The sequence below is a fragment of the Oxyura jamaicensis genome, chromosome 8 (genome assembly GCF_011077185.1).
Source record: "Oxyura jamaicensis isolate SHBP4307 breed ruddy duck chromosome 8, BPBGC_Ojam_1.0, whole genome shotgun sequence".
In the NCBI taxonomy this organism is placed as follows: Eukaryota; Metazoa; Chordata; class Aves; order Anseriformes; family Anatidae; genus Oxyura; species Oxyura jamaicensis.
The window spans coordinates 574,616-600,902 of NC_048900.1; the positions used below are offsets into that span (position 1 = coordinate 574,616).

Consider the following 26,287-nt stretch of genomic DNA (forward strand, 5'->3'; position numbering starts at 1 on the left):
AGAGTAAGAGTCAAAGAAAATCCTTAGATCAGCAACATTTTAAAACACCATTGTTTCAAACCACCAACATGTTGAACAAGCCAACATTTCTTAGATCTCAGCATTAGTAACGCACTTGTTGGAAGTTGCATTTTCTCCTCACTGAGCTGGAAACACATTTCATTTCCTATATGTTAGCAACGTGACTTCTGTAGGAAAGCCAGTTATCTTTTAATCTTTTATGCTTTAAAGTAAAATCATCACAGGTTCGGCCTTCCACCAGTTGAAGTGGATGAGATACCATTTACACAGGTCCCTGCTCAGCACTGATAAGTCTGCAGCAAAGCTCTGGTCATCCCAGCCAGTGTTTGCAAGCCCCCTGGAATTGCTTTGGCTGCTGAAGAGTGGAGAGCGGTCAGCACCAGCTGTGCCACGTCCTGTCCCGCCTGTCAGCATGTTTTGGCATTTTTCCTCCTGAGCAATGACCCCCGCCTGCTCGGGTGTCAGGGCACAGTGCTGTTCCTCTGCAGTGCTCCCGGGGGTTTCCTCAGAGCTTGGAATCAGAAAAATACAGATTTACATATTAATATGAACTCTGAAGTAGTATGAAACCACAGGAAAATGGAACCAGCCCTAGCAGCTGGGCTCAGCTTGGAGAAGACAAACTCAGTATCCAAGTCCTGCCTGATGGCTGAGGAAAGGAGGAGCAGCGTTACCTTGCTCCCAGGGCTGGCTGCCCCCCTCCCCAGCCTACCATGGACACACACAAGATGTCCACGGGGTTGTACCCAGGTCCCACAGGACAGACGGTGCGAGCAAGATGGAAGTCAACGTGGCATTCATTTTTAATGCAAGGAAAATGGAAGCAGACAGAAAATTAAGCCATAACCCAAGCACTGACTCCATAAAAAACTCTTTTGCAAACTTCAGAGGAGATCATCCTGATGTGAAGATTTTTAGGCTTCTATTTCCCTTCGCTTAATATGCATGTTTTTCCCCAGATAGTATATCCTCAGACATCAAGCCATCTGTCTCTTTTGCGAGTAAAGAGGCATATATTTTTCCTGAGTCTTAACTGAAAATAAAGCAATGCAGTGCTTATCTGATGTTCTGTTTACTCTTAGATATCACCATCATATAAAGCCTGTAAATATTTTCTGTATGTTAACTAAAGCAATTCCTCCATTTCAGCAATTCAAAGATCTGTCCATACAGTCTCTCAAATTGGCATTAATACATTAAGTTGACAAGAGCTGAATAAGCACAGTTCCAGGGCTCTTTTTTTCTTCCAGCCCAGTACAGCTTTTCTCTAACATGCAAAATCCCTGCAGGGCTAACATCCACTGCACACCTCAGAAACTTCAGGTTCAAAGGCCTTGTTTCAAAAACACAAATTCAGCAGATTAATTATTTTAAGATGCCTTACTTTTGCTGGCCAAGCTCAGAGCAGTCTCTAACACCAGAGTCAGTTGCTCCCTGCTGCTTGCACTGCACCAGCCCCCAGCCCAGGGCACACCTGTGCAACATCAGCAGGTTCCTGAGGTGCAGATGCAGGCAGTTGGCCCCGTGGTGCTCATGTGATGAACCCTGCAGCTCAGCTGGGGAAATAAATTGTGCTCAGTTCTGTCAGTTCTGCTAGCTGAAAGGGCAATGCCAGGCACCTAGGAGAAACGGACATTAAGTAATGTAAAAATAAAACATGGGTTTTGGTGCTGAAATGTCAAAATAATTCAGTGTGCTGACCTGGTGAGGAAGGAGAAGCACTGAAATAACTGTATGTAATCCTGTTTCACCAAAAGCACTGCTCAATGAAGCAGGGTGGCCTCACTTCTGGAGGGAGTCCTGTCTCCAGGTGCAGCTTGTCACACACAGCGGATTTTTGTGCAAAATAAATTCTTACATCCATAAACAAAAATTAAAGATTTCTGAATATAATGCTCCGTGTAAGCAGATACACAAGTAAAGTCATGGATGTTAGTGTGTACTCAGTGCAGAAGGGTTAACTTTGGAGGAAAAAACAAACATGAGACATACTCCTGTACCTACTGATTAAATCGACTGTGGCTTTCTGTTAGGATCATACCAGGATACAACGCCAAACATCCATAAATTGCCATGTATTAGACACTCTGATTTTAATTCATCTTCCTATTGCCCTCCACCTCTCCTTCCTTTGGTGTTTACTCATCTTCCTTGTAACCCTTATTTCAATCTGGCTGCACAGATGGGAAAATGTCTTCCTTTGCAAGTGAAGTCATTGTTAGGCTGAGAATAGGATGAGCAGATTTCTCTGAAAAGTTAAAACAGGAATCCCTTGGAGAGGTTACAAAAGAAAACTCAAAGCCTTCTGCAACGATACAGCTAACATCTCTTGTTTCTTTCACCCCTCTGCACCCAAGCAGTGGGTGAGTCACCCCCGTAAAACATCCAGCACGCACTGATCAGATCACACAAAATAAATTTCCCCCAAAGCAATCTGTGCTTAATGTTGTAGTCCAAGAAATCTCCAAAACAGTGTGAGTTGCCCGTTGCCGTTTCTACCAGTTTCTCACCCTAGTTTCACAGAAGTCATCATGGATGAAGCACACACACAGAGTAAAACTTCTGCTCAGTGCTTTTTTGCTATTAATTACTTGTTTATTTGAATGTGCTTGCTTTCTAGGCTGAGCGGAGTGCACAGTGGGAACAATTCAAAATGGAGATGACAGTGCCCTAAGTCTGACCACAGATGGAGAAAGGCACCCGGGACAACCCTGCCCACCCCAAGCTGTGCCGCACACCCCAAGGCTGCGCCCTGTGCGTGGGGGCCATGTGCCGGCATGCGTGGCTGCGTGGCAGGGGAAGCGCTACAGCCTCACCCTTCCTTCTGAAGCCCCTCTCCACCTGCCTCGCCCCGAATGCCAAAAGCACCCTCGGCGTAGAGCTGCCATGTCCAGCACAGGCTTCCCACACAGGAACACGGCTCCAGCCTGCCGCAGCAGGGCCAGGGGCTGACAAACCCCAAGGCCGGTACCCCAGTTCCTCGCAAGACAAGAGCCCCATGGTGCCAAGCCTCACAAAAGGAAGTGATTTTGCTGCCCAATGTTCAGGCTTTCTGCAGACAAAGGTTGAGGAAAGCAAACAGTGGTGCGGAAAAGGGAAACCATTTATCCAAATTACGCCGCAGACAGAGATTAGGGTCAGACCGAGGTATCCCAGATCCCAACCTGGTGGTCAACCTCAGGCTGGGAGCTGGGACAGTTCTGACCCTCAGCCACCCAAGAGGCTTGACTGCAGGCATGCAGGTCTGAAAATAGGAGGGTACTTTGTCCTGATTGTCTCATGGGGTGGTGTGATTCATCCGGACATCACGCAGCATTCATCCTTTCAGCATGAGTAATTTTGAAACAAACTACCCTTGGTGTGTAATAAACTAGCTCCAGTGTACTTCAACATCCTTTAATCATCCACAACAACCATTAGACTAAGTCCCTCGACCAACAGACACACTTGATTATGCTGGAATATTTCCAACGTCTATCATCTACAGAACATTCTTCTACACAAGAGTGAAAAGTGGTGTTAAATGATACAGGGCATGGCATTCATCTCTCAGTCAAAGGGATCTCAGAATATGCAATTAGTTTTGAAATACGGAGTCAACAAAACACAGTTGTTTTACGTTTGCCCTGGACAACAATGTTTCCTCACCACATGAACCCCTTCGTGATGCCTCTCATTCCTGGGAGTGCTTACTTTACAGCCTGACATTCAGTACTTGTGAAGATTTGCTCTTCCACAAGTTACGCGTGTTGTGACAGATGCTCTGTGCTGTAAGTACACCGGATGCTCACTGGGAGCAGATAACAGAAGGAAGAGCCTCTCATATGCTAGGTACTATCCTTCAATGTAGCTTACATGTTTACAAGTGGACAGTGTTTAGAAACAAAGTAAAAATAAGTAATGTCAATAATGGGATTGTGTTCATAATATAACAGCTCCCAAGTTCCACTTCTTCATTGATGTACCTGTTAGTTGTTAGTGATAAAATTGCCTCATTTATCTCTAATTTATGATGTTATTTGCAGTAGGAAACAGTATGGAATATTTCACTGTTTTATTTTTGCAGATAACATAGGGAAAATAACTGTAGGAACAAGGACTCCATACTTCAAAAATGTAGGGAAACTTTCTTGATGTAATGCTTTAAAAATATAATGGAAGACTACAATTTTTTGCATCTGTCAAAATGTGCCTTTCAGCAAGTAAATTAGGAAAACACCTACAGCAATGTCTTTTTAATCTTTAACAATTTACTGCAGATGGCTGAAGAAGTTGAAGTAGAATAGAGACCCCTGCTCTCAGAACGTGGCTGTCAGTTGTGCGCTATCTTTAATGTACTGAAGTGGATATGAAAGCCTCGTGAGAGAAAAGCGAGGCACAGAAAGCTAAATGGCTCGGTGAGATTGCGGGCAGAGCTGGGAACGCAGCTGGATTTGCTTGGCACCTAGGGCTGGGTTCACCACTGCCCTGTGTCCTGCAGAGTGGTTGTAGTGCTCCATGTGAAGTAAAAGGATGTCGTTCGTGGGACATCATTCTTCAGAGCAGTTGCCTAAACGAAACAGAGCAGAGTTCTGCCAAAAGGCCTTAGAGCAGATTGTATGAATCTCAAGGAATATAATAAAAAGCCCCAAGGCTCTGTATTTAGACTTATCAGGATCTGCTCCAAGTTGTCTGTGTCTAGTTAGGTAAGACTCAGGACCTGTACCTCTCAAATCAGCACTAATTCTCTGCTATTACATCTGTGAGTCCTCCAGATGTCTCAGACCTGCAGGCAAGGTGGCCTAAACACAAATTTTCTGCATCCAATTTACAACGTGTGAACCTTGTATTCTACAGGTATTTCCACTGTATTGCATTACCTGGAGTATGCAGAAATAGCAAAAGCTAACAAGAGATAAGCTTTTAAGACTGATTTGTCAGTGTGAGGATCCAAAAAGAAAGGAAATATGCATAAGCAGCTTTTATTTCAAAATGAACTCAAACAGCGAGGAAGATACACAAACAGACATCAAGAGGAAAGAGTTCGGCTCATCTACAGGAAAGAGATTTACATGGGAAATTCCCACCGGAGCTCAGACAATTTATACACAAAAACCCACGTGTGTTGCTTGGGAAACAAACCTGCAATATCAGACAGTACTGACACACTAGTAGGCAACACAACTTCAGCTCTCTGGCATTTGCCCACTCGTACGTGCCTGAGGGGAATGTCAAAGAAAAAACACTGCCACAGAGAATGTTTTTTCCTTAATCATCATCAGTTAAAAGTTTGTATTACTATGTTACGGAGAGGAAATCCTCATGTTTTTACAAGACTTACATGCTAGCTTTGGTCAAACACTCTTCCTCAAAAAAAAAGAGCAAGGCCCATTTTGTTGTAAACCAGACAACCCTTTCATTGGTGTGCTTCTGCTATCACAGTGACACATGGAGTTACAAAGCTTTAGGAAATAAAACAAAGGTGTGACTCTTCTACAACTAGATGACAGTACCTGTCTGAATTCACAGACAGAGGCATAAAGCTGTGTGACACAATTCAATAAAGCAATTCAAAACAGGCTTAATTTTTATCACTAGGATTCCTCAGGAAGATAAAGCAAAATTCTGGGGAAGATGAGACATTTCTCATGAAAGACTTGGCCAGGTCCCTGTTTGACCCACAGATCACACAAACCTTTTGCCTGGGTTACGCATGGGGTCCATCTATGGCAGCTGGTCCCTGAAGATGAGAAGTCTGCAGAGCATCCCTGCAGTGACCTACTCCTGGACAATAAATCACAGAGTGTGTTGAAAGCTCAGCCCACAATGCACGAAGAGTGTATGATTCCCTTAAATTTGATGACTGATAAAAGAACTATTTTATTTTCCTTTAGAATGTTTTTAGTACTGTGCAACAGCTTCATATGTCTGTATTTATTGAACTGGACAGTATTTTCTGTCTACAAATTTAAAATCTTACCCAGAGTTCAACACAACCAACATATTCAGCCCATACTGATTTTTTTTTTCCTGCCCATTTCCCTCTTGTCTGAGAACTCCGTGTGATTTTACAGTTTTGATTGCTATTCCAAGGCACTTCATGAGTCCTGAACAAAGCTGTACCCTATGTGATGTTTGCAAACTGTTTTCTGGAAATATTTCTTTAATACTAAAGAGCTTGTGCCACGTAGCAGTTGACTTCACCACATGCTACTTCTTTGTCTCCTGTGAAATCACATAGCTTATAAACTCACTTTATTTCCAGAAGACAAAGGAAAAAGGTGTCAAGCTAAAGATATATTTGCTTGCCCAAAAAGCATGCTCAGAGGTGCGAACAGATGCACACATGATGCAGGAAGGACAAGGAGCTTAAGGAATCAAGAAAAAAAAAAAAAGAAAGAAAGAAAGAATGAAACCTTCCTGAAAAGGTGGATGAATGAAACAGGTTTTAAGCCTCACTGGTAAGAGGACTTAACCCCATGCAGTGCTGGCTAGCTCAGCCTCAGCTGGTGTGGATGTGCTTTAAAGTCACTGCCAGTTAAAAACATCTGGAAGCAGGCTCTGCAAACAGGGCTCATAATGGGTGGGATAGCTACAGCTGAACCACGTGTGACTAACGCTAGCATTTTCCTTAGAAGCCAAACCAAAATGTTGCTTCGAGAAGAGGCACACACGCAGCAGAGCCCAGGGACCGCTTTGCCCATGGGGAGCGGCGCTGCCTGCACCCCCGGCATCGCTCGGCCCGGCGAGATCACAAGTGGCAGTGCTGGGGCACGGGCAGCCCAGCCACCTGCACATCATTGGTGCTCCCCTCCCTGTCTGACAGTGGCACACGCACAGCTTGCCCCAGAAAGACAACCTGGGGAGCATGGCACTGTGCGGCTGGCCTGGGGGAGCCTGCCACCACCCAGTGAATGAGACCTTGAGTGTCATCCTGTGTGCTGCAACCACGTCCAGAACTACCCAAGACTCTGCAGCACCAGGCAGCCCGTGGCTTTGCCACACAATATCTCTGAGACTAATTAACACAGTACTCATACACTTTTGTGTACACTGCTCAAAACACCTGCCTCAGCCTTCTTTTAGGGGCTTTACAGTAAAACCTGCATGATTCACTGAAGCCAGAATAGCTCTAGTGCATAGATACTTAGCAAACCCTGCCTGGAGCAGATACATTTAAAAACTACGCAGCATTTTGCATTGGCTAATACAAAACGTGAGCCTTCTTGACTTGAATGCAAGCAGCAGGACCAGCATTGCAGTTGTCAGAACTCCAGTTGGAAATAAGAGCTTTTGTTGCTGATAAGAGTTGTGAAAAAAGGCTTTACTGCTGCAGAGCAAAACTCAGATGCCTGGAGAAAGTGGGTAGTGTGTTCAACTTGGGCTGTAAGAAGTATGACTCGAGAGACTAGGGAATAAGTCCTGTTTTCAATAAAAGTCTAAGGAGGGAGGGAAGAGCTGGGGCTCAAGGAATCATCTTTGGATCTGAAGTACATTGGCAGCTGTTCAAACTGGCTGCTTACCAGATTATATTGCTGCTATTCAGTGCTAAAGAGAAGCTTTTGCACTTGAGAGATTCTCTGCTGGTGTAAACAGACACGGTTTGACTGAAGTTAAAGGAGACGGTTTATACCAGCTGAGAATCTGGGCCTTGATTTGCTCTAAAAAACAAATAGTGACCCTTAATAACAACAAACTCAATTTTTCTTCAAATGTGGCACTGAGCCTGGGTACTGGCAGGTGCCTCCAGTTTTACACACATTGGTTTATTTCAGTGCTGTTAAAAATCTTCATAAAGCTTTGTAAGCCAGAGGCAATGCTTCCATTATCCAAGCTAGAGACAGAAGCTGCATACCTGCATGGCAGTGACCCTGACCACTGCTAACCTCTTTCCGCGTAACTATTACCTCCATTGGCTGCGTCACAGGAAATTTACAGTCATCTTTTTACACCGGCACAACCAGCACTCCAGCTCTGAGAATCGACCTGTTCATTCCCGTTCAACCACAGGATTTTCATAAGAACTGCTCCCAACGCTGAGCAAAGCTGTCTATAGAATGTGGGCACCCAGATTCATCTCAGCTGACTTCAGGTGCACAGTTCGGAACTGAGCTGCTCTAAGATCTCTCCTGTGCCACATACAGGACACAGACAAGGTGTGCAGAGCTAGCCCCCAAGAGTGCCTGTCTCCAGTGATCATATATAAAACATAGGCTGGTGGCTGCCCTACCTTCTCGAGCTAAGCAAAGACAATGCAGACCTTTGAAATTTGAGAAGTGAGCACAATGAAGAGTCATATCTTCCAGCTGTAGAAAACTTGTTAGCAGGAGCATTGGCCTGCATACTCTAGGTGCTTCCTGGACTCTTCATATCCACATGCATTTATTCTCTAAGATATGCACTGGTAGTTCTCCCTTTTGAGTTCTCCTATTACTTGATGGAATAATGCATGTTTGTATAGCCACGGGCATTTAAATTTAAAAACATAAATGTCTTAATAGCTAGCTTTTTGGTATCACAAGTTTTGTCTTTGCTCAATAAAAGCATAGAAAAACTATAAAATGTAGCTGAGGCCCACAAAGCCATATTATTTGTCACTACAAAAAAAAATAACACACCCTACAGTAATTAAGATTTCTTGCAGCTTCTAACAGAGAAAATAGCAAACTTGTCCCCTCGTTTCACAGCTGTTTAACCAGATATTGACTAAGAATTATGTATGAGGTCTGACTTTCAGTATCTTGTATTCTCAGCCTATGATGTTCAAGCTTTTTGTTTTGTTTTTTTCCCCTTCGAATAAAATAGCAATACCATAAATGAAAGTTTACAAAAGAAAGCAATGGAACAAACTTCTGCAATTATCTTAGCATAATGCTTCTACAATTAAACCGAAAACAAAATTAATTGCACACAGTGCTGTGCCAGAGCCAGACGGCTGATTAACTGTCACCTCCTCAGAAGGCTGTCCCCAGGTGCAAGTGATGCTCACCACCTGAGCTGGAAAAACTGCTGCTGGCACACAGCCCACAGGGACAGGGGAAAGGCCAGCCAGTGAAAGCCTCTTGGTTTATGACAGACCCTTGCTGTCTAACATCTACTAAAACATGACTCACTTCAGGGACACACAGTTGAGAGAAATCACAGAAAAATTAAGTAAGCAGTGCCAGCAAAAACATGGGTGTACTTACACTAGCTTTGAAATGGTACAAAGGATGTCAGTGAGGTATATGTTTTCCAATATAATCATCCCTCATACCTCCCTGGACAAAACTAGCACTCTCCTCATGCTATGATACTCATGATCATAGCAATGATGCAACTTGCTCTCTCAACTTTACAATAACCTCATTGAAGATCTCCTTTTTCCATCCATAGTTAACAACACCCTCTCCTCACATCATCAGACTGAGAGCACCACCATCTTAACCTGTATAAAATAAAAATACAGCCTCACCTTTCTCCTCATGTACACATTCATGTCATCCTACATCAGCTCCTGCCTGTCTCAGAGCTGCCCGATGACCCCCTTGTGTGGCACTAAGAGTTTGAAGCATTTCACCAGAGCACCTGGACCCAAAACAATTGTTGGGTCGTCTCCTAGCAGTGAGAAGTTTTCAAACAAAAGAGTGAGGGAAAATCTGTTTTTTGACCAGAGTCCCACAGCATTCAGGTGCAATCTGCACCACGGAGATGTACAGAGAGAAGGAACAGAGACCAGTTCCCACACAGAAGTTTAGTTAGACAGCAATTATTTAATTATTGGGTTAAAAATGTGAGTTGTCCCCCATGCCCCCCGTCCCTCAATACCCACACGTCCATCAGCAACAGCAATATTTAGTCAAAAAACATTCACAGCAGCTCCACCTTGCACCTCACACACTCCCCCTGCACTTACCCTGCCTGCCATGTTCGTGCTCTTACAAATCTCTCCCTAATGCTCCCTTCCTCTGAGAAGCCATTGTCGAGTACTGCCATGCACCGCCATCTTACCGTGCTGGCAAACACCTCCCCTCTCGCTTTGTCCGAGCCCCACCACAGGGGGATCAGGACTGGGCCCCCTGCCGCCATTTTGAGCCAGGCTGACAGACTCCTGGGTATAGCCAGAGGGACCCTGCTCCTGGCACCGCCCCAGAGGCCGCCCCTCCTGCCCGTTAACGAGGGAGACACAGACAAGGAGGAGCTTGTTCTCATTCATTACAGAGGTTCTTATTTTTGATCCTAAGCATGTTTTTCAGCAGTCAAGGAGTTACCTAGAAGGTGGGACTAGTGCTTTATCTGTTCTCTTTGCAATGTGAACTAAGGCCATGTGGCCAACTTAAGCATTCAGTTCGTCATTTGAGTTAGTGATTCCTAATGGGCATTATTTGTATTTCATTGTCCTTTCCCCTGAAGCATAAGCAACAGAGAACTGCTTGGCTTACACAGAAAACTGATATGTCTCAAAATGGAAGCATCTGTTAATAAAGAGCTTATTGAAAGACTCGATGTACCCCAAGGTAGTATTACCTGCCAGTAACAATCCTGCTTGGTTTGTTGATGCGCAGTAGCTCGCTGATGTGAATTTCTGGTAATATGTAACATGAGCTGCAAGCCAGGGCTCCCACCTTGCTGTGGTGCAGCTCACGGCTGCATCCTGCACACGACAGCCATGAGGGCCGGCTGCTTACTTCAGACTGCAGCACAGAACTCGTCTTCAGTGCCACGTTTCCACATGCCTTCCAACTGCTTCCTTCAGGTTGTCTTGTAGTTCCCTGTCAGTGATTTAAACTTTCTATCACACACTATGGCACTCAAAAATTTTGTGAAAGCCTAAATATGTCCGATGTAAATGCTCTATATGATCCTTTTAATCTTTATGTTATTTTCCATGCTTAACAAATAATGTTACTAATCACTTTTAGGATTACAGACTACTAAAAATACTGTGTAGAACAAAGGCTTTTCCTACATAATTCTTATGACTCCTTGGGATATGCCTATTTGCACTAAAGGACAGACCAAGAACCTTTTGATCCTTTCACTCCATTTACTGAGAAGATACGGAAGTTAATTGCTTAAAGAACTGGGAACGCAACAGTCCCTTACAGGAAGTGCTCTTTGATGCAATTCCTGGGGGACTGGGACACCATAAAAAAATTGCATGACTGATAAAATGAAGAGAAAGTTTGCTGAGACACTTAAAGTGTCTTGGAATACCATCAGCTTTCTTTGCTTAACACTTGGCATTATGATCTTTAAAATAACAATTTAATTTTTTGCAAGTACAGTATGTTCTTTACTAGAACTGACATAGGCAGTTTACAAGCAGCAATAAGTAACAGCTGAGCAAAAAGGAGACTCCACCCAAACATTTATTAGCCATTTTTTCAGATATCCATCCCAAAATAATTGGATGGAAAAAGATTTGTCATTTTAAAAGTGTGCAAGAGTAACAGTTCCATTCTACTTTGCTTTTTCAGCTATCTGTAAACCATCTCTTTATGCTGTTTCTAAACAAAGTAAAATTGCAGTGCTGTGCAGGACTAAACACCAGACAAGTGAGACTGGCTGCACAGCAGGCCTGAAGTCACCTCAGTATGCAACATCTTCCCTACGTGTTGCAGTGAGTCCCTTAAGGCTTCTAGCGAATGAGGATCTATAAAAATGTAATTTAAGCTGCTACCTTCTTTGGGTAGGTGAACAGAGGTAATTTGATCTTTCTTATAGAAAGAATTCAAACTGTAAATGCATGTAGGTTCACAAGGCTTGCTCGTGGGCTGAAGAACTGGGAATACAATATGAAATCTAAGCTGCAAACAGACTTCCAAGCCTCATAAATAATCTGCTTTACAATTACAAAGTGACAACTATGAAATGTATCAAAATATTGGTTCCTTTTTCTTTTATATTGTCTGGGAAGGAATGTTGTGATAAATTTGATTCTGTTTAAAATAGAACGGATCTGGACTGTGTTTTTCATGAAACTGATGAAACTGGCATTTTTTTTTTTCCTTTTTTTTTTTTTCTTTTTTTCCTGACTTTCCCAAATGTTTCTTCCACTCACAAAGGCCTGGCAGAAACAAATGCTTACAGCATCAACGCTTTGCAATATAGTAAGATTCAATGTAAAAAAAATTCAGGCAAATATCCTATCACAGTTTGCTGACTGTTGAATACATTTTAAAATTAAATCCTCACATAAGACAGTCATCATGCTTTTGTATCATGTTTCATTCAGAATATATATCTTAAAGTTGAAGTATAGCTCCAGTATCTTTTGCTGAGTCAGCTTTAGATAACTCAGTTTGAAAGGTAAAAGTCTTAATGCAGAAACTGAAATATGGTTGCTAAGAAGCAATAAATCTATTGAACCTCCATGAGTTATATCATAAGCAACCTGTAAGCTTACAATTGCTTCTAATCAATAGTCTTTTCTGTACCGAATGAATCCTGCTATTTTAAAATGATTATGAAACATTTCAGATTCCTTTCTTAGGGAACTTTATTTTTTGAGTTAATAACGACAACCTTTGAATAACCCAAGGAAATACAGCTGAAGCTGGCTCCCCCAGATTGCCCATAAAGAATATTTTTGCACATGAAATACAGGAAACAAAGCAATAACTAGGATAGGAAATATACAAATCCTTGCCCTGATGGCACATGGCCAAGCTATCTGCTAGAGTAGAGCAAGACCCTTTGGTAATGAAAATACATCTCAGTCTTGCTCATGCATTTCCAGTGGACTTGCAGTCAAGGGTACAACAGACCAAGGTAGCTCTGCTGCTTAAGATGGAGGACTATCAGCTTACCTCAAGTCTTAACTGTGTTCCAGCCAGGCTTTGTGCAGGATGGGACTTCAGTTGCTGTGTCAACATACAACTGAATGCCTGCAGTATCTGAACTTTGGACTTTAAATTAGAGTGAAGAATGTCAGCATTCAACTAAATATGTTTGCTGGCATTTGCAAGCAGCCGTGATACTGAAAAGCTAGTCACTGGATAAAAGAATATACAAAGGAGAAAATGAAAGATATGAAAAAATCAAATCTTGCCTTAACACACACAATTCTCACTGATGCTTATGGAAGAGGAGAACATGGTACGCATATTTCAATCTACTGCTTTTGGCAGTTTGTTGGTATCTTTACTACTTCAAATAAATGAACCACTGCATCAGTTATTAATAAATTGATATATACTTTATTATGCACAAGAGACTAAGATGACATGACACTGTGGGTATCAGAACTGTACAGCTAAACACTTTCCACAAGTCTCTGAAATACTGAACATAACATGTAGTACAAAGGGGGTGTTCAGACTAGCCACAGGTATTAGCAAGTAAATTTCTCCCATTCTTCGATTAAAAAAATAATCTAGAATTTGGATCTTAGAGAATCTTACTTATTTATTTAATGGTGAGAATATTGTGTCTGGAACTGGTAGGAACATGGCAGCAAAGAATGTTAACTCTATGAACATCCCCATGAATGATAAACAACAACATGGCAGAACAGTCACCTCACAGGAAGGGCTGTCAGCACAACCAACAGTACAGTCTTCTTGTGAAGCATGAGGTAGATATACGTAACAGAAAGGATGGTACATAAAAAAGAGAAAGGGTTAGAAAAGGGCAGGGGGAAGTTTACAATCATCAACATCTACAGACATTTTTGCAAACTCCTTTTCCATGTGGAAAATGCTACAAAAACAGTCTAACACAGAAAAAGCTCTGACTTTTTGTAACATCAATATAGTAATGTCCAACACCAAAGGCTGTAAAAGGTTAGTGATAAGGCAATGCATGACAACAAGCAGTCTGCTTCAAAGTTTAAGTATGTTACTAATAGCTTTTTGGAGACAGATGTCCCTTTTAACCCCAGTCCTCCCGTTCTTACATAAGAAGTTCCTTTGGAGTCAATTTGGTTATGCTGAAACTCTCCACTGTGATGAGAGTAGGCACTTGGCCAGTCCCTCAGAAGCCCTGTTTAAAAGGCCTACACCGGGACACAAGTAGTACAAAGGTGTCCTGCTGGCCTCCACACCATGCAAACATTAGCCACATGAAATTCAGTGTGGCAAGACCAGGATTGACAGACTTGGGAACCAGTGGCTTTGTAGTTACACATTCAGATAGCTTTCCACGCTAAATATAGAAACTTGCAGTAGATATGAATGGTTGTAAAGCTTAAAGGTGTATCAGTACTCTGAATCACAGCAACTTAACATCTGCTAGAAAGTACTATATGTTTTTGTAATAAAGCTATTAACTGGGAATGCCCTTTTTAGTTCTCTCTCTCTCACACACATCAGAAATACTCTTCCAACTGCTAAATAATCACGTGTATTTTTGGTAACCTCCAAATAATTCAGGTTGATTACGATTTCTGAATTAAATAGCTGAGTACACCAAGTTCAGTTAATTAAACTATTTGAAATAGAAGCCAATAAATTGTATCTCTGATCTTTATATATTTTTGGTTTATCCAACGGTAAATATAAATCTCTAAAATATTTTAAAATTAGAGTAAATTTTTGATAAAACCATTGATAATACAGCTTGTTTCTCTCAAAAATATACAGTTATCTATTTTACATAAAAGTTTTCAACCTGTTCATCTCAACAACCAAATCTAATAACTTCCTATGAGAAACTACTTAATAAAATATCTGAGGAAGGAAAGGGTTAAAACAGGGAAAAGAATTTACAGAGTATGTAAATTTCACAGTAATTGAAATTAAACATTTTGTATAGAGTAACTTACATTTATCTAAACCATTTAAATATATCTTTATACACAAATTTAATGTAGTAAAATATAGCTATGATTGAACTTAAAGACTCTAGTCTTCTTTGAAGACATCTTTAAAGACTTTACACATAGAATATGCTTATACAATACATTCTGCTGAAGGTTAGGCAAAGCGCTTTCTTTTCAGCCACACAGGTAGCACATTTATCCTCCTGACACCTCATAACAGAGCCAATCCTGCATTCTCTTATGCATGGGGATAACTACACTTACATGACAATTCCTGTCAGTGTTAATCAGGACTACTCATTGGCCTGGTAACATAAAACACTTTTCACATGTGTACTATGCACACTCTGTATCGCCACTGATTCTGAGAATACCCATAACTGTAGAACTCAGCATGTACTTTTACTAGTAAGATGATGCATGTAGTTACTCATGCGCATAAATGTTTGCAGGATTAGTAACAAATTTGATTCAAACTGAGTAATATTCTTCTACCTGATCCTGGGCACTTACATCTATTGCATATCTTGCACTTTGACCACCCTGGCATCAGCAAGGCACAAGTGTAGAAACAGCAAATCTGCAGCTCAGACTTCAGAGCAGGCTATCACTCTAGTGTAATGAATTCCCTTCTCCTCCTGCAGAACGCAGGTAAACTTTACTAAAATTAATGAAAGTTACTCTAAAAAAAAAAAAAAAAAAAAAAAAGTAAAACAATGCTCATTTTTCCTTAAAGGAGAAGGATCAGTAGGACACATTACAATTACAAAGTGGCAACATAACAGTCAAAGAATCACACATTCAAAATAACAGGTTTTTTCTTTTCATTTGGCATCTAGTCAAAGGTCAAGATATGGCAATGACACTAAAAAAAAATACTGTGAGAACTGGTACCTTTTTGCCCTTTCCATATTCCAACACTACTTTGGAACTATCCAATTGCAATGTTCATACAACAGTTTGGCACAAACAACTGCACAGTTATCTCAAGAGAATAGCTTTGTTTTATAGGTGGTATTTTACAAAAATGATAGGCTCTACTGTACATTCTTTGTGCCCTCAAAACCATCTCTTATTTCAAAGGGAGTTTGGGGGAACTAAAAGAGTAAAACTGTGTCACCTTTTTATTCTCTCTTCTATCAAAGAGCCAGTTGTTTTATATATCTGCATTATATATTTTATATATGGAAGGAACACTGAGCTCATTTTCCAGTTGCTGAAGGAAAATGTTTGGTTCCATATACTTAGGTATACATCTATTTGCATAAGAACGTTGCCATTAAATGTACACACACATTTATGCTAGTGCACAAGAACATTATTTATCTTAATGTTTGCGTGTGCCTGTTATTGTTATAGTAAATAAAAAAATCTCTTATGAAAGAGCTTTGGCCTGGAAAACTGGAAAGGGAATGTTAGAGTGTGCTCTTCTCCACTTACCAACTCAATGTGCATTAAAACAGAAATACCTGGAACAAACCTGAAGCTGCAAACACAACAGAAAAGCAAATGAGATGCTGTAGCTGTAAGCTTAACAAAACAAAGGTTACTCAAAAGTGGCTAACATAGCTGAAGTAATAAAATGTTATTAACCACAGAGATCTGACCTTGAGACTTTCTTCCTTAGACAAATAGACATCCTTTGACCTAGTATAATCTTTGTTCTGCTTATCTTGTTAAACTCCCTTAATGAATGCCTTGTGTCAATGAGAAGGCTTAGGGAAAGAAAAAGTCATATAGACAAAGCAGCATTTTTCCAAACTGGCATAGATTTCACATTGAGGGCCCACAGACCCCTAAAACAGGTTGCAGTACTGTAAAATTAGTAGCTTTGTCACATGTAGCATAACACACTATAGAATATCCAAAAGGCTGTGCTTACCCATGCACTGTGTGCACATGCACACACACACACACACACAGTGGCTTCCCCAGAAAAACAGTCTTTTTGTAGAGCATTCTTTTTTCAAAAGGAACTGAACTAATTCTTTTAGCTTTAAAAAGTTGATGTCAACCCACAATCCTTTGAATCTCTGCAATCCTATGCTGCTCCTCAACTTTGCTCTCCCCAGAGTTAGGTCGCACTGCTGCTGGAACAGGGGGTACTCTGTGTGCTGCCGATGCTGTGTGCTGCACTGCTGTTTTCAGAGGCTGGTGGGGACACAGGGACCTGCTGTCTTCCAGCTGTTTCACCTGAGGAAAAGGGGAGAGTAAAAAGGGGTTGAGGGAAAAGAGAAGTAGAAAATGTTGGTTGTCATAGAAAATAAACTATTAATTTCCAGTATTCCTCTTCTGGTGGGTTTTATTTCCATATAATTTGTCTTGGGTGATAGACCTCGAAGAGTACTGTTGAGACTGCTACAATTCTTTGTCACCTTAGCATTGCTGTGCACATTGGAAAAGTAACATTGCTGTTTTCTTAACCACTACAAAAGCACCAAACAGAAACCGCCAAGATGGACACCATCCATCTTCTGTTGTCAGCTGTCACTCAAGCACATCTTGCTACATGATTCAGACCACTTCATAGCTTTTCCTGTTTCATGGAAAAAAGCCAGAGAAATGCAGACTTTTGTTTCAATGCCAGTTTATAGAGCAACATATTTATCATAAGTGTGAAGCTGGATCTAAAGACAACGTTCTTCAGTCAATTGGATACCACATACCCTAAGACACGATCAGTTTTTAGTGTAAGAAAGACAACAGGCTACCCTGCAAGCTTGACTTGAGGTATTCTGAAGATAACATGTAGGAAGCTTCCTTACAGCTGCCACAAAACGTGTAACACTTATAACCTGTAGCGAGAACAAGTGTCACCATGTCTTGTAAATTGTTTATTGATAATAAATTGAAAGCCCTTTGTTAGTTGGATTGCCAAATCACACAATGCAGGAGTTAAAGACAGATCTATGATTCCTGGTAAAACCTAGATTTTGTCATCTTTCTCCACATCCCTTCTGCACACATGGCAGGAATCTTATGGAAAAAATCCAGTTCTTACTAGGATGGAAGTAAAAATAGTGTCACAATGTGAATGTCCAAATGATCACACTGAGGCCACATAGAAAATCATAATTGGGATTTTTTTTCCTTTTTTTTTTCTTTAATTAAAGTTTCAGTGCTCAAATCTGCAACCTTGGTATTATTACAAAATAGCCTCTTCAGGACAAATAAAAAAATGAAGTTTATATAATGTGCACTGCAGCTGCCCTCTGCCTTGAGATCACCAGGATGTGAACCTGTGATTTCAGCACGGTGACACAGAAACCACTGCTGCTTGAGGCCACGGAACTAACCATGGCAGCCAGCAGCATCACAGCTGCTCTCCCAGCAAAGCTGAAGAAGGAAATCTTTTCCCTGACCATGGGCAAGAATGACAAGGAAGAATCAGAAGCTGGTAGATCTCCTGCTTCATGAGTTTAGGAGGCCATGGATTTCCTGCTTCGTGTGTTGCCTGAGTCGGTCTGACCCCATGGGCCAAATCTACCAGTAGCTCAAGAAAGGTAGAGTCCATTTTTTCTTCCCTGCTCAGAGCGATTGCTGCAGTGACAGGCTGATGGCTGGAATCACAGGCTGCCTCCAGAGAGCTGCTGAGCAGGGACAAGCCTGTTTCCTCCCATAGGAGCTCTCTGGCACATTCCCATGCACCAGTGCTGCAGCCCAGCTACCAGCACCCTGTGCTCCTCAGCAACGGACCCACAGAGGAAGTGTGTGTTTAATGTTTTGTATCTCAGGTTAAAGCCAACAGACCCGCCAGATGAAGAAAACTTCTGCCAGCTGTGGAGTCTGCAAAGGTCTGCTCTATACAAGGGAGGATTGAGGATTTCTTACAGCAGAGGCTGCAAGTATTCTTCATAGGGGGAACTGCCAGGGTCACTGGGAGCTTGCACTGTAGCCACAGCTGTAAGCAGATCCACGGCCCCACAGCATTCAGCATCTGCCTTGCACCCCAGTGGTCTTGGGATAGGGATGGAAGAAGGAATGGGACAAGACAGGGAAAAAAAAAAAAAAAAAAAAAAAAAAAAAAAAGGCAACCAAACCACTAGAAATAGATTGCCCAGGAGGCCAATGAAATGTTGAAAAAGAGGGCCAGAATCCCATTCTTGCAGTCAGTACCAAGTCCAGCCTTTACTATTGTGCACAGATTTTTCTAAATCTGCTTTTTGCAATGTAAGAAATAACCATGTAGCCATCAATAAGCTGCAGATTTCTGCTTACATGAGACAGGTCACAACTTAACCCCGGTCATACAGACATAAACTGTGTCTCAGCTCTAACTTGCATTCGAATCAATGCTTTGTGTTATCATACTGTAAAGGCTTTCATAAACCTTGTTTGGATATTCTCCTCTCCTAACTTTCTCCCTTCTCCTCCAGTTGTTTGTGTACAAGCCTTCCTTCCTTAGTACAGAAGGATATATTTACAGATGCAGCAATAAACAAACTCCCTTTTGCTAAAACAAAACAAGAGAACCAAAAACATCAGAGGAGAGAAGCGGCTAGCCCCCGCCCACTAGCATGGCAGCATCACAAGGCGCTGCTGCGGCCTGGGCTCCCCCCCGGCGGGGCCCCCACAGGCCTGCCAGCACAGCCCTGCAGGCCCCGCCGACCTGCACCTCCCTCGGCTCTCCTTTCTGTCACCCATTTTATGAACCGCACGGTTACACATAGCTCTGCATCAGCCACAGCATGTCACAGTGCCATCTGGGTGTATTTAACTAGAGATTCTTTTATAAGGAAATTAAAAGCTAGATGTGTGGCGTTTTATTTACAGAAGAGCGACAGGCGCAGTCACGGTCTCTCTGTGCAAGCCCAGTGGTGCTGCCTACTTCTCTCAGCTGTCTTGAAACTGTCGTAGGAGGCATCTCCCCTTCAGTTTGGGATGACAGCCCCTTCCCCTCAGTAGCAACCCGCAACCCCACCCCCAGAATTAAATTTCCTCTTCAGTATCTCATTTCTAGAGCATTATCAGCAGCTCTGATATACCCCAGTCAGCCGTGGAACAAGACAAAATTGTAAAGTCCTCAATAAAAGAATCCAAATCACTGTGATGTTATGAACACAGTCGAGCAATTGTATTTAGACCGGCTAATTTTTTCCTACACCTTATTTCCTAATGCCCGGCAAATCTGCAGAATATAATTTTTAAAGAATATTCATGAAAATAACTTCAAGACATGTAAATTATTGCTAACGAGGCATTCCCCATCTGTCTTCTTCATGTAACCAATGTTATTGAAGCAGAACTACTCAAAATGGACATGTCTATTGACAGTAAACAAGCCTTTACCCATCTGAACACGACAACATGCACTTTATTATTCACACTCAGGAAAGCTGCCAGTTGTACTCCCTGTCCAGGAAGTCTGAATGTTTACTTTTCTATCTCCATTTGCCAAATATAATTGGTTGCTATGTCAGTTTATTTTAAATCAGATCCATAAAGAAAGGAGAAGTGGGGGAGGAGGGATGCTTTTAAATTCTCAGATTTTGGAACATTTTATCCTGCTAACTTGCAACACTGTCCGAAGAAAAAAAAAAAAAAAACACACTTCCTGAGAGAATGAAGCAACAGATATTCTGGATAACAGCTTTCAGTTTACAGGGTCAGATCGGTTTAGCAGCCTCACTAACTTCTCAGACTTGTTCATGTCCTTTCCTAAGTATAGTCAATTATTCCTGTTAAGACAGATAAGAGTGACAGCTAATTCTGAAGGGTTTCTGCGTCCATGTACGCTTCAAAATTTTTACTCCTTCATAAGACACCCAGGTAAATTGGGTTAATTTTAGCAAATCTCTGCTACTTTCTGTTTCTTCGAGTCCTTTCCACTCAGAAATAACACTGCCATGGAAAGCTTTCAGCCACTTTTCATGTCTTTTAACCAACTGGACAAAGGATCAAAAGTAGGGAGTCCCTTTGCAGAAAGGTAGGCTAAAATTCCTCCTCTAAAGTCAAAATTATAGCTTCCTTTTTCTCCTCCACTACTACCTGTGTATCTTAGGATGTCTCTACTCCATGTTGAATTGTTTCATTGAATCTAGAGTACCTCAAAGCACAATTTTGATGCTTTGGCAGAAATCCCTTATTTTTGCATCACTAAAACCAGCAAAAGCCCTACATGAAACAAAACCAAAACAACAACCTCTGCTTAATATTTTAAGATTAAATTCTACTTTTTTTTTTTTTTTTTTAGTTCTTCTCTTCTATCAACTATTCGAGGTTTTAATGTTAACAGCCTATCAAACTAAACAAAGGAGCTCATTTACGTAAAGCTTTCTCTGTACTAGAATGAGTCTGCCAATAGAGCCATACTGATAAAATTGTATCAGCAAGCCTTCTAACTACTGGCAAAAAGGTGTCTTTTTGCTGTGTTGCATATAGCATCACATTAGAAAAACAGCTTACTTCACAGACCCCAAGCTGACATTCTCCACCAGCAGTAGCTTTTGTCCATGATCTGAGTATCCCTAAAACACAATTTTAGAGTTAACTTGTATTTTCCAACTTTTGGGCTAAATCATGGGGGCTAACTCAGTGTTACATAAGACAAAATATGAGATTTCAGAGCACAAGTCAACGATGGATGGATTCTCTAATGGCAAAAGACAGCCACTCTGTAGATGATATTTAGATTACCTTTTTTTCCTCCTTACTTTAATAAAGTCTGCAGCTGACTCTAAAATGTTTCCACTGCAGCTGGATTATCTTGTCTGTCACAGCAGTTGTCCTCTAAGAGGCTGTCCCTGCCAGAGCCTTCATTGCACTCTGCTGCAAGTTCTGTTTCGTAGATATAAGCTGTTATGCATGGAAGAATTATGGGCACAAAAATATATGTCCACTTTCAAAATCTGACCCAGATAACTTTCTCAATATTTTTCTTATATCTTTTCTGTGATTCTCTGATCTGATGAGTTACAGTGTCCCCTTCCTTTCTTTTCTTCCAAGTTCTTTTTGTCTGGCCTTTGTCTTTAAGAAATGAAAATAAATGGAGAAAAAAGTCAGAGCAGCTGTCCTCTTCACTACTCATACATGGTAACTACGACTGATGTACTTTGTTAATGTAATTCTTTTAATGGGATTGGTCCAAGTTTTGCTGAGGCTGAAGGATTTATCATGTTGGCTTCCAAGTGCTCTGACACACAACATGTGGCTATAGATGATTGTGTATATGAACTGAATTTCAACTTTCACAAATGCAGGATTAATTTAACAATTGTTTTAATGTTTTCGTTAATAAAAGCTGCTTATTTGGAAATTACCTCCTATTTACCTATTGAAAGTACACTTAAATTATTTCCATAATGCTTTATTAGTAATATGAAGCAGAATTATGCTGCTTATGTATAGGACTCCAACATTTAAAGCTTCCATGTTTGCTCTGAATTCTAAACAAGCTTCATACACAGCCTGTGTGTTAAGTATTAAAGTGCTTATACAAAGCTGCTGTATGGCCACTTGGGAAAAAAAAAATATTTTTGTTCCAAATTAACATAAGCTCCTAGGTTATAATATTTAAAGTAGCTCTGACCTGACAGGGCCAGATTCTCTCTCCTACATGAGGTTTTAGATGCTATAAAACAAAACCAAAACCCCACCCTGTAATGCGCTGTGGGAAAAATCAAGGGCTCCAGAGCTGCATAGGTTTGGAGTAATTAGCTTCACATTCTCCCCACCTCCCAGAGATCTTGGCAGGGTCTTGCAAGGTCAAAAGTGGAAGCAGCTGGAGTCCAGCATACAACTTTATCTATGCATAAAGACTGGACCAATTCACACACATTCCTGGTTATTTGCATGGGCTCAATTAAATGAAATTACACATGAGTTCTACCATCTAGTCCAATAGTTGAAGAATGAAGAGATAAATAGTAGAGGCAAAATTTCAATATAATCAAGAGAAACTTTTTCAAATTTAGTTATATTCAGAAAACGTCAGTGCAAGTAAGGCATTCCCTTAGCCATTTGGCCCGCTTGAAGTGGTCATATCATATCCCAAGTCACATAACCCTAATTTAGTAAGTTTTTTTTTAAAAAAAAAAAAAGAAAGAAAAATTAAAAAAGAGTAGTATGTGAACCAAAATGGATCCATTAACTGACACATTAACTGAATTTGCAACAGAGATGCTATTAATCCAACATGCCAGGAAAATTCAGTTTTACTCTCAGTTGAGTTTTGAAGAGTTGTGTTTAAAATTATTTTAGCAAATTTGAAATCACATAGATAAGGCATAACACCTCCCTTTAGGGAAGGGCAGGTATCAGTCTGCTCATGAATACCAACAGGCTCACGTGAGGAGTTGCTGGAAAACACTATTAAGAACAGAGAGCAAGAAACAAGGGCTGGATGGCTATTGATAGCTCCCCTTCCCTTTCCTCCCTCTTTGCAAGGACTCAGACCACAGTGCATTTCCTGCTGCATGATCTACACTGAGGTCTGTAAGAGCCCTTATGCTTACCTGTGTGAGAGTAGATAAACCACAGTGCTCCTGTTAGCAGGGCTCCAATTACAAACGCCGCAAATGCAATGCCCACAACAGTCAGAGTGTCCAGACCATAGAACACAGCTAAAAGGTAAACATACACAATAAGAGCTTTTCATTGTCAGTGACAGTGTTCTACAACAATTACACTTTCATGGAAAAGTGTTTTTGTTGTTGTTGATTTGTTTCAAGTTAATAGTTAATTAAGCACCATTTTAAGGAAAAGATTAGCAGACTTTCATCAAGGAAATAAAAATGCTTTCAGAGACTGGTTTCAGTCCAACCAACTGTTCCACATCACAAAGCAAAACCCGAGCTCTGCACACCCAAATCTAGAAAACATTGCAAAACTTAAGCATTTTCAGCATTGGTCCTTAATAACTTGCATTCAATTAAATATCAATTCATCTTGAAGATGTGTTTTTAAAAAGATGGAGATTTTTGTCAAGAGATGCTTTCCATTTAAATGCCTTAACATTCAAGCAAACTTTCCCCTACATCTCCTGTACGTTCAGTCTGAAATCTAGGTGGAGAATAGAACTGCTGTTAAGAGAAAAATGATGCCAGCAAACAGTCAGCGAAAACATAAATAGAAACAATTGTTTTTCACATTTGGCAATCTTTTCAATAACTGAAATTAATTCCAGAACACAAAAATAGAACCACACACACAAAATCACTTTCTAGGGGAGAGGTCCTTCTGCACTACAATTTCAAGGGTATCAGCATCCGGTTCCTGGACGCATTGCCCCAAAAGTTAACCATCCAAAGAGAGAAGCTTCCAGCTTTTCTGTTTTCCTTTCTCGTCATTAGAAGCATTTCAAAAATCACTCTTTCATCAATCATCTGGGGGAAAACTCTTCTTAGAAAATTGAATTACAGTTTCAGTACTTTTAGTATCTCCCAGTACACAAAATGGCTTAGGCCAGCAAATAACATTTTACTGACTAAACTGGCTGGGAAATTAGATGACTGGATCTTCTCAATAGTATCCTCCAGTAGAATTCCAGTTCTCAAAACACCATCAACACTCTCACTTTAGAAATAACTACACATGTTCCTGCATTCAACAGATATCCCTGTAGACATCTCCCAGCCCACCAGCTCCTGAGATGCTCAGGGCCTTTCCCCTTTTAGAAATATCCTCTCCAGCAGTTCCTGTTGGCGAGGGCCTTCAGGACCCAGACTAGGTGCCTGTGACCAAGTCTGCGTGTGCAAAAACAGATGGACTGCGACATGAGATTTTTCTCCCATTTCTTATGTGAGACTAATTCTTGTTCCTTTGGCCATGTCTGGTCATTCTAAATGCAAAGCAGTAAAGAATCTCCTAAACTTCCTAAACTCAGTGGTTTTTTTTTTTGTTGTTTTGTTTGTTTGTTTGTTTTCCACAAGGTACCAGCCTAGTATCCTCTCCTCTGAGGAGAAGACTTACTGAAGAGGAGAAAGTCAACTGGAGGCTAAAGCTTCGGAAGCATAATTTTTCATTCCCTTTGTTATTTTGAGCAAATTCAGTCCCAAAGTCATAAGGTCAGGAACAGAGGAAAAAATCTTATTTGCACTTCCTTTTCTATTTTTCCTTTTTCTCCATTCATTCTTGGTTTTAGCTACAAATCACCATCACCCTCCTGTTTATTGTTGCCTTATAGTGCTGCTTCTCTTCTTTTCTCCCCCTCCAGGGTCATTCACTGATGACCACAGTTAAAAATAAAATCAACTTAGTCAAGACAACAGAAGAAAAAAACCACCACTACCACCAAAAAATAAAAAATAAAAAATTAATCCACATCAATTCAGTGCTCTCATCTGCAGCATGACCAGCGTGCTGGTGCCAGAGTAATTGAGGATGTGACTAACTGCAGTGCAGGGTATGTGTAAGGCTTAGAACAGGATACAGGAGCTCCTTAAGATGGCATTGCTGCTGAAAACCTTATACTGGGAAGTGGTGGCCTTGGTAGAAGAAGGGGAAATAACTTACATCCATCAGCAGTCACACTGAAATTATCAGCGGTATTTTCCCAAATTCAGTTTTCACATACACATATGATCACAGCCCTTCTCTTTGAAGGTCAATGGGAACATCTCTAGCAGCACTAATCAGAACTTTTTTTCTGTTTCAGAATTTAACACACACACTCACTATAATTCAGAAAGCTTGAAGATAATTTTCTTCACTTATTTAATACTACAGTGAAGGTTTAAAAGTTACTTACGTGACTGTCTCACGTTTGACTTTGGAAGAGAAGGATCTGTTTTAAAACAAAAAAGAATTAATCAGACAGAATTCCACAAAGAGCCTACAAACTATGCAAGAAACCTTCAGGATCTGATCTGGCAGAAAGACATGAATTGTAATCTTTGAAAACCAAGAACTTCAGGAAAAACAGTTCAAATTCAGTAATCTTGCTCATCTTAGAAGAATTCCATTCGTATATTGATCATTCCTCAGAGGAACATATCTACAGTATAAGTTCACGCAGCATGTATTTTGCTGGCAAGTGCACTGCAACCTTCCACACCCAGGTATCACCAGTTCTGACCTGCAATAGGTCTTGTAATCCATATCAGGAGCTCTTTAAGAGCACAGATAGCAAGAGTTATTTTAAGGTGATTACATTAATCTGACTACCCACCAATCACAAACATGATACTAGCATGCTAAAACACCAAACAAAAACACAGAGCAAAACAAAAACTCAAAAATATGGCTATCAACTCTAAAGAAAGGTCAGAATTATGGCACAATACATGCTGCTTTGTCCAAATTACATGAGTATATATTGATTCATGCATTTTCCTACATCCTAATTGGTATTCTGCTTTGGATGTTGGGTTTTTATTTTGTTCTGTTTTTAGATGTGTCTGTGTGTGTGTGTCTGTGTGTGTCTGTGTCTGTGTGTCTGTGTGTGTCTGTGTCTGTGTGTGTGTCTGTGTCTCTGTGTCTCTGTGTCTGTCTGTCTCTGTGTCTGTCTGTGTCTCTGTGTCTGTCTGTGTCTCTGTGTCTGTCTGTGTCTGTCTGTGTCTCTGTGTCTGTCTGTGTCTCTGTGTCTGTCTGTGTCTCTGTCTGTGT

The 26,287-nt window shown here is 41.0% G+C and overlaps 1 protein-coding gene across 9 annotated transcripts in view; it reads right to left on the reverse strand.

Moving 5' to 3' along the window:
* Positions 1-15,448: 15,448 nt before the first annotated feature.
* Positions 15,449-26,287, reverse strand: part of TGFBR3 (transforming growth factor beta receptor 3) — a 129,860-nt gene continuing 119,021 nt past the window's right edge. For 6 of the 9 annotated variants that reach the window (XM_035332816.1, XM_035332812.1, XM_035332817.1 and 3 more), the window contains 3 exons: positions 25,431-25,466; positions 23,197-23,304; positions 16,818-16,936 (listed from right to left, as the gene is read on the reverse strand). In XM_035332816.1, coding sequence (XP_035188707.1) covers positions 16,818-16,936; positions 23,197-23,304; positions 25,431-25,466 — 263 coding nt within the window. Of the gene's footprint in view, positions 16,937-23,196; positions 23,305-25,430; positions 25,467-26,287 lie in introns of all 9 variants that reach the window. The other 3 variants (XM_035332819.1, XM_035332811.1, XM_035332820.1) reach the window with 1 other exon arrangement.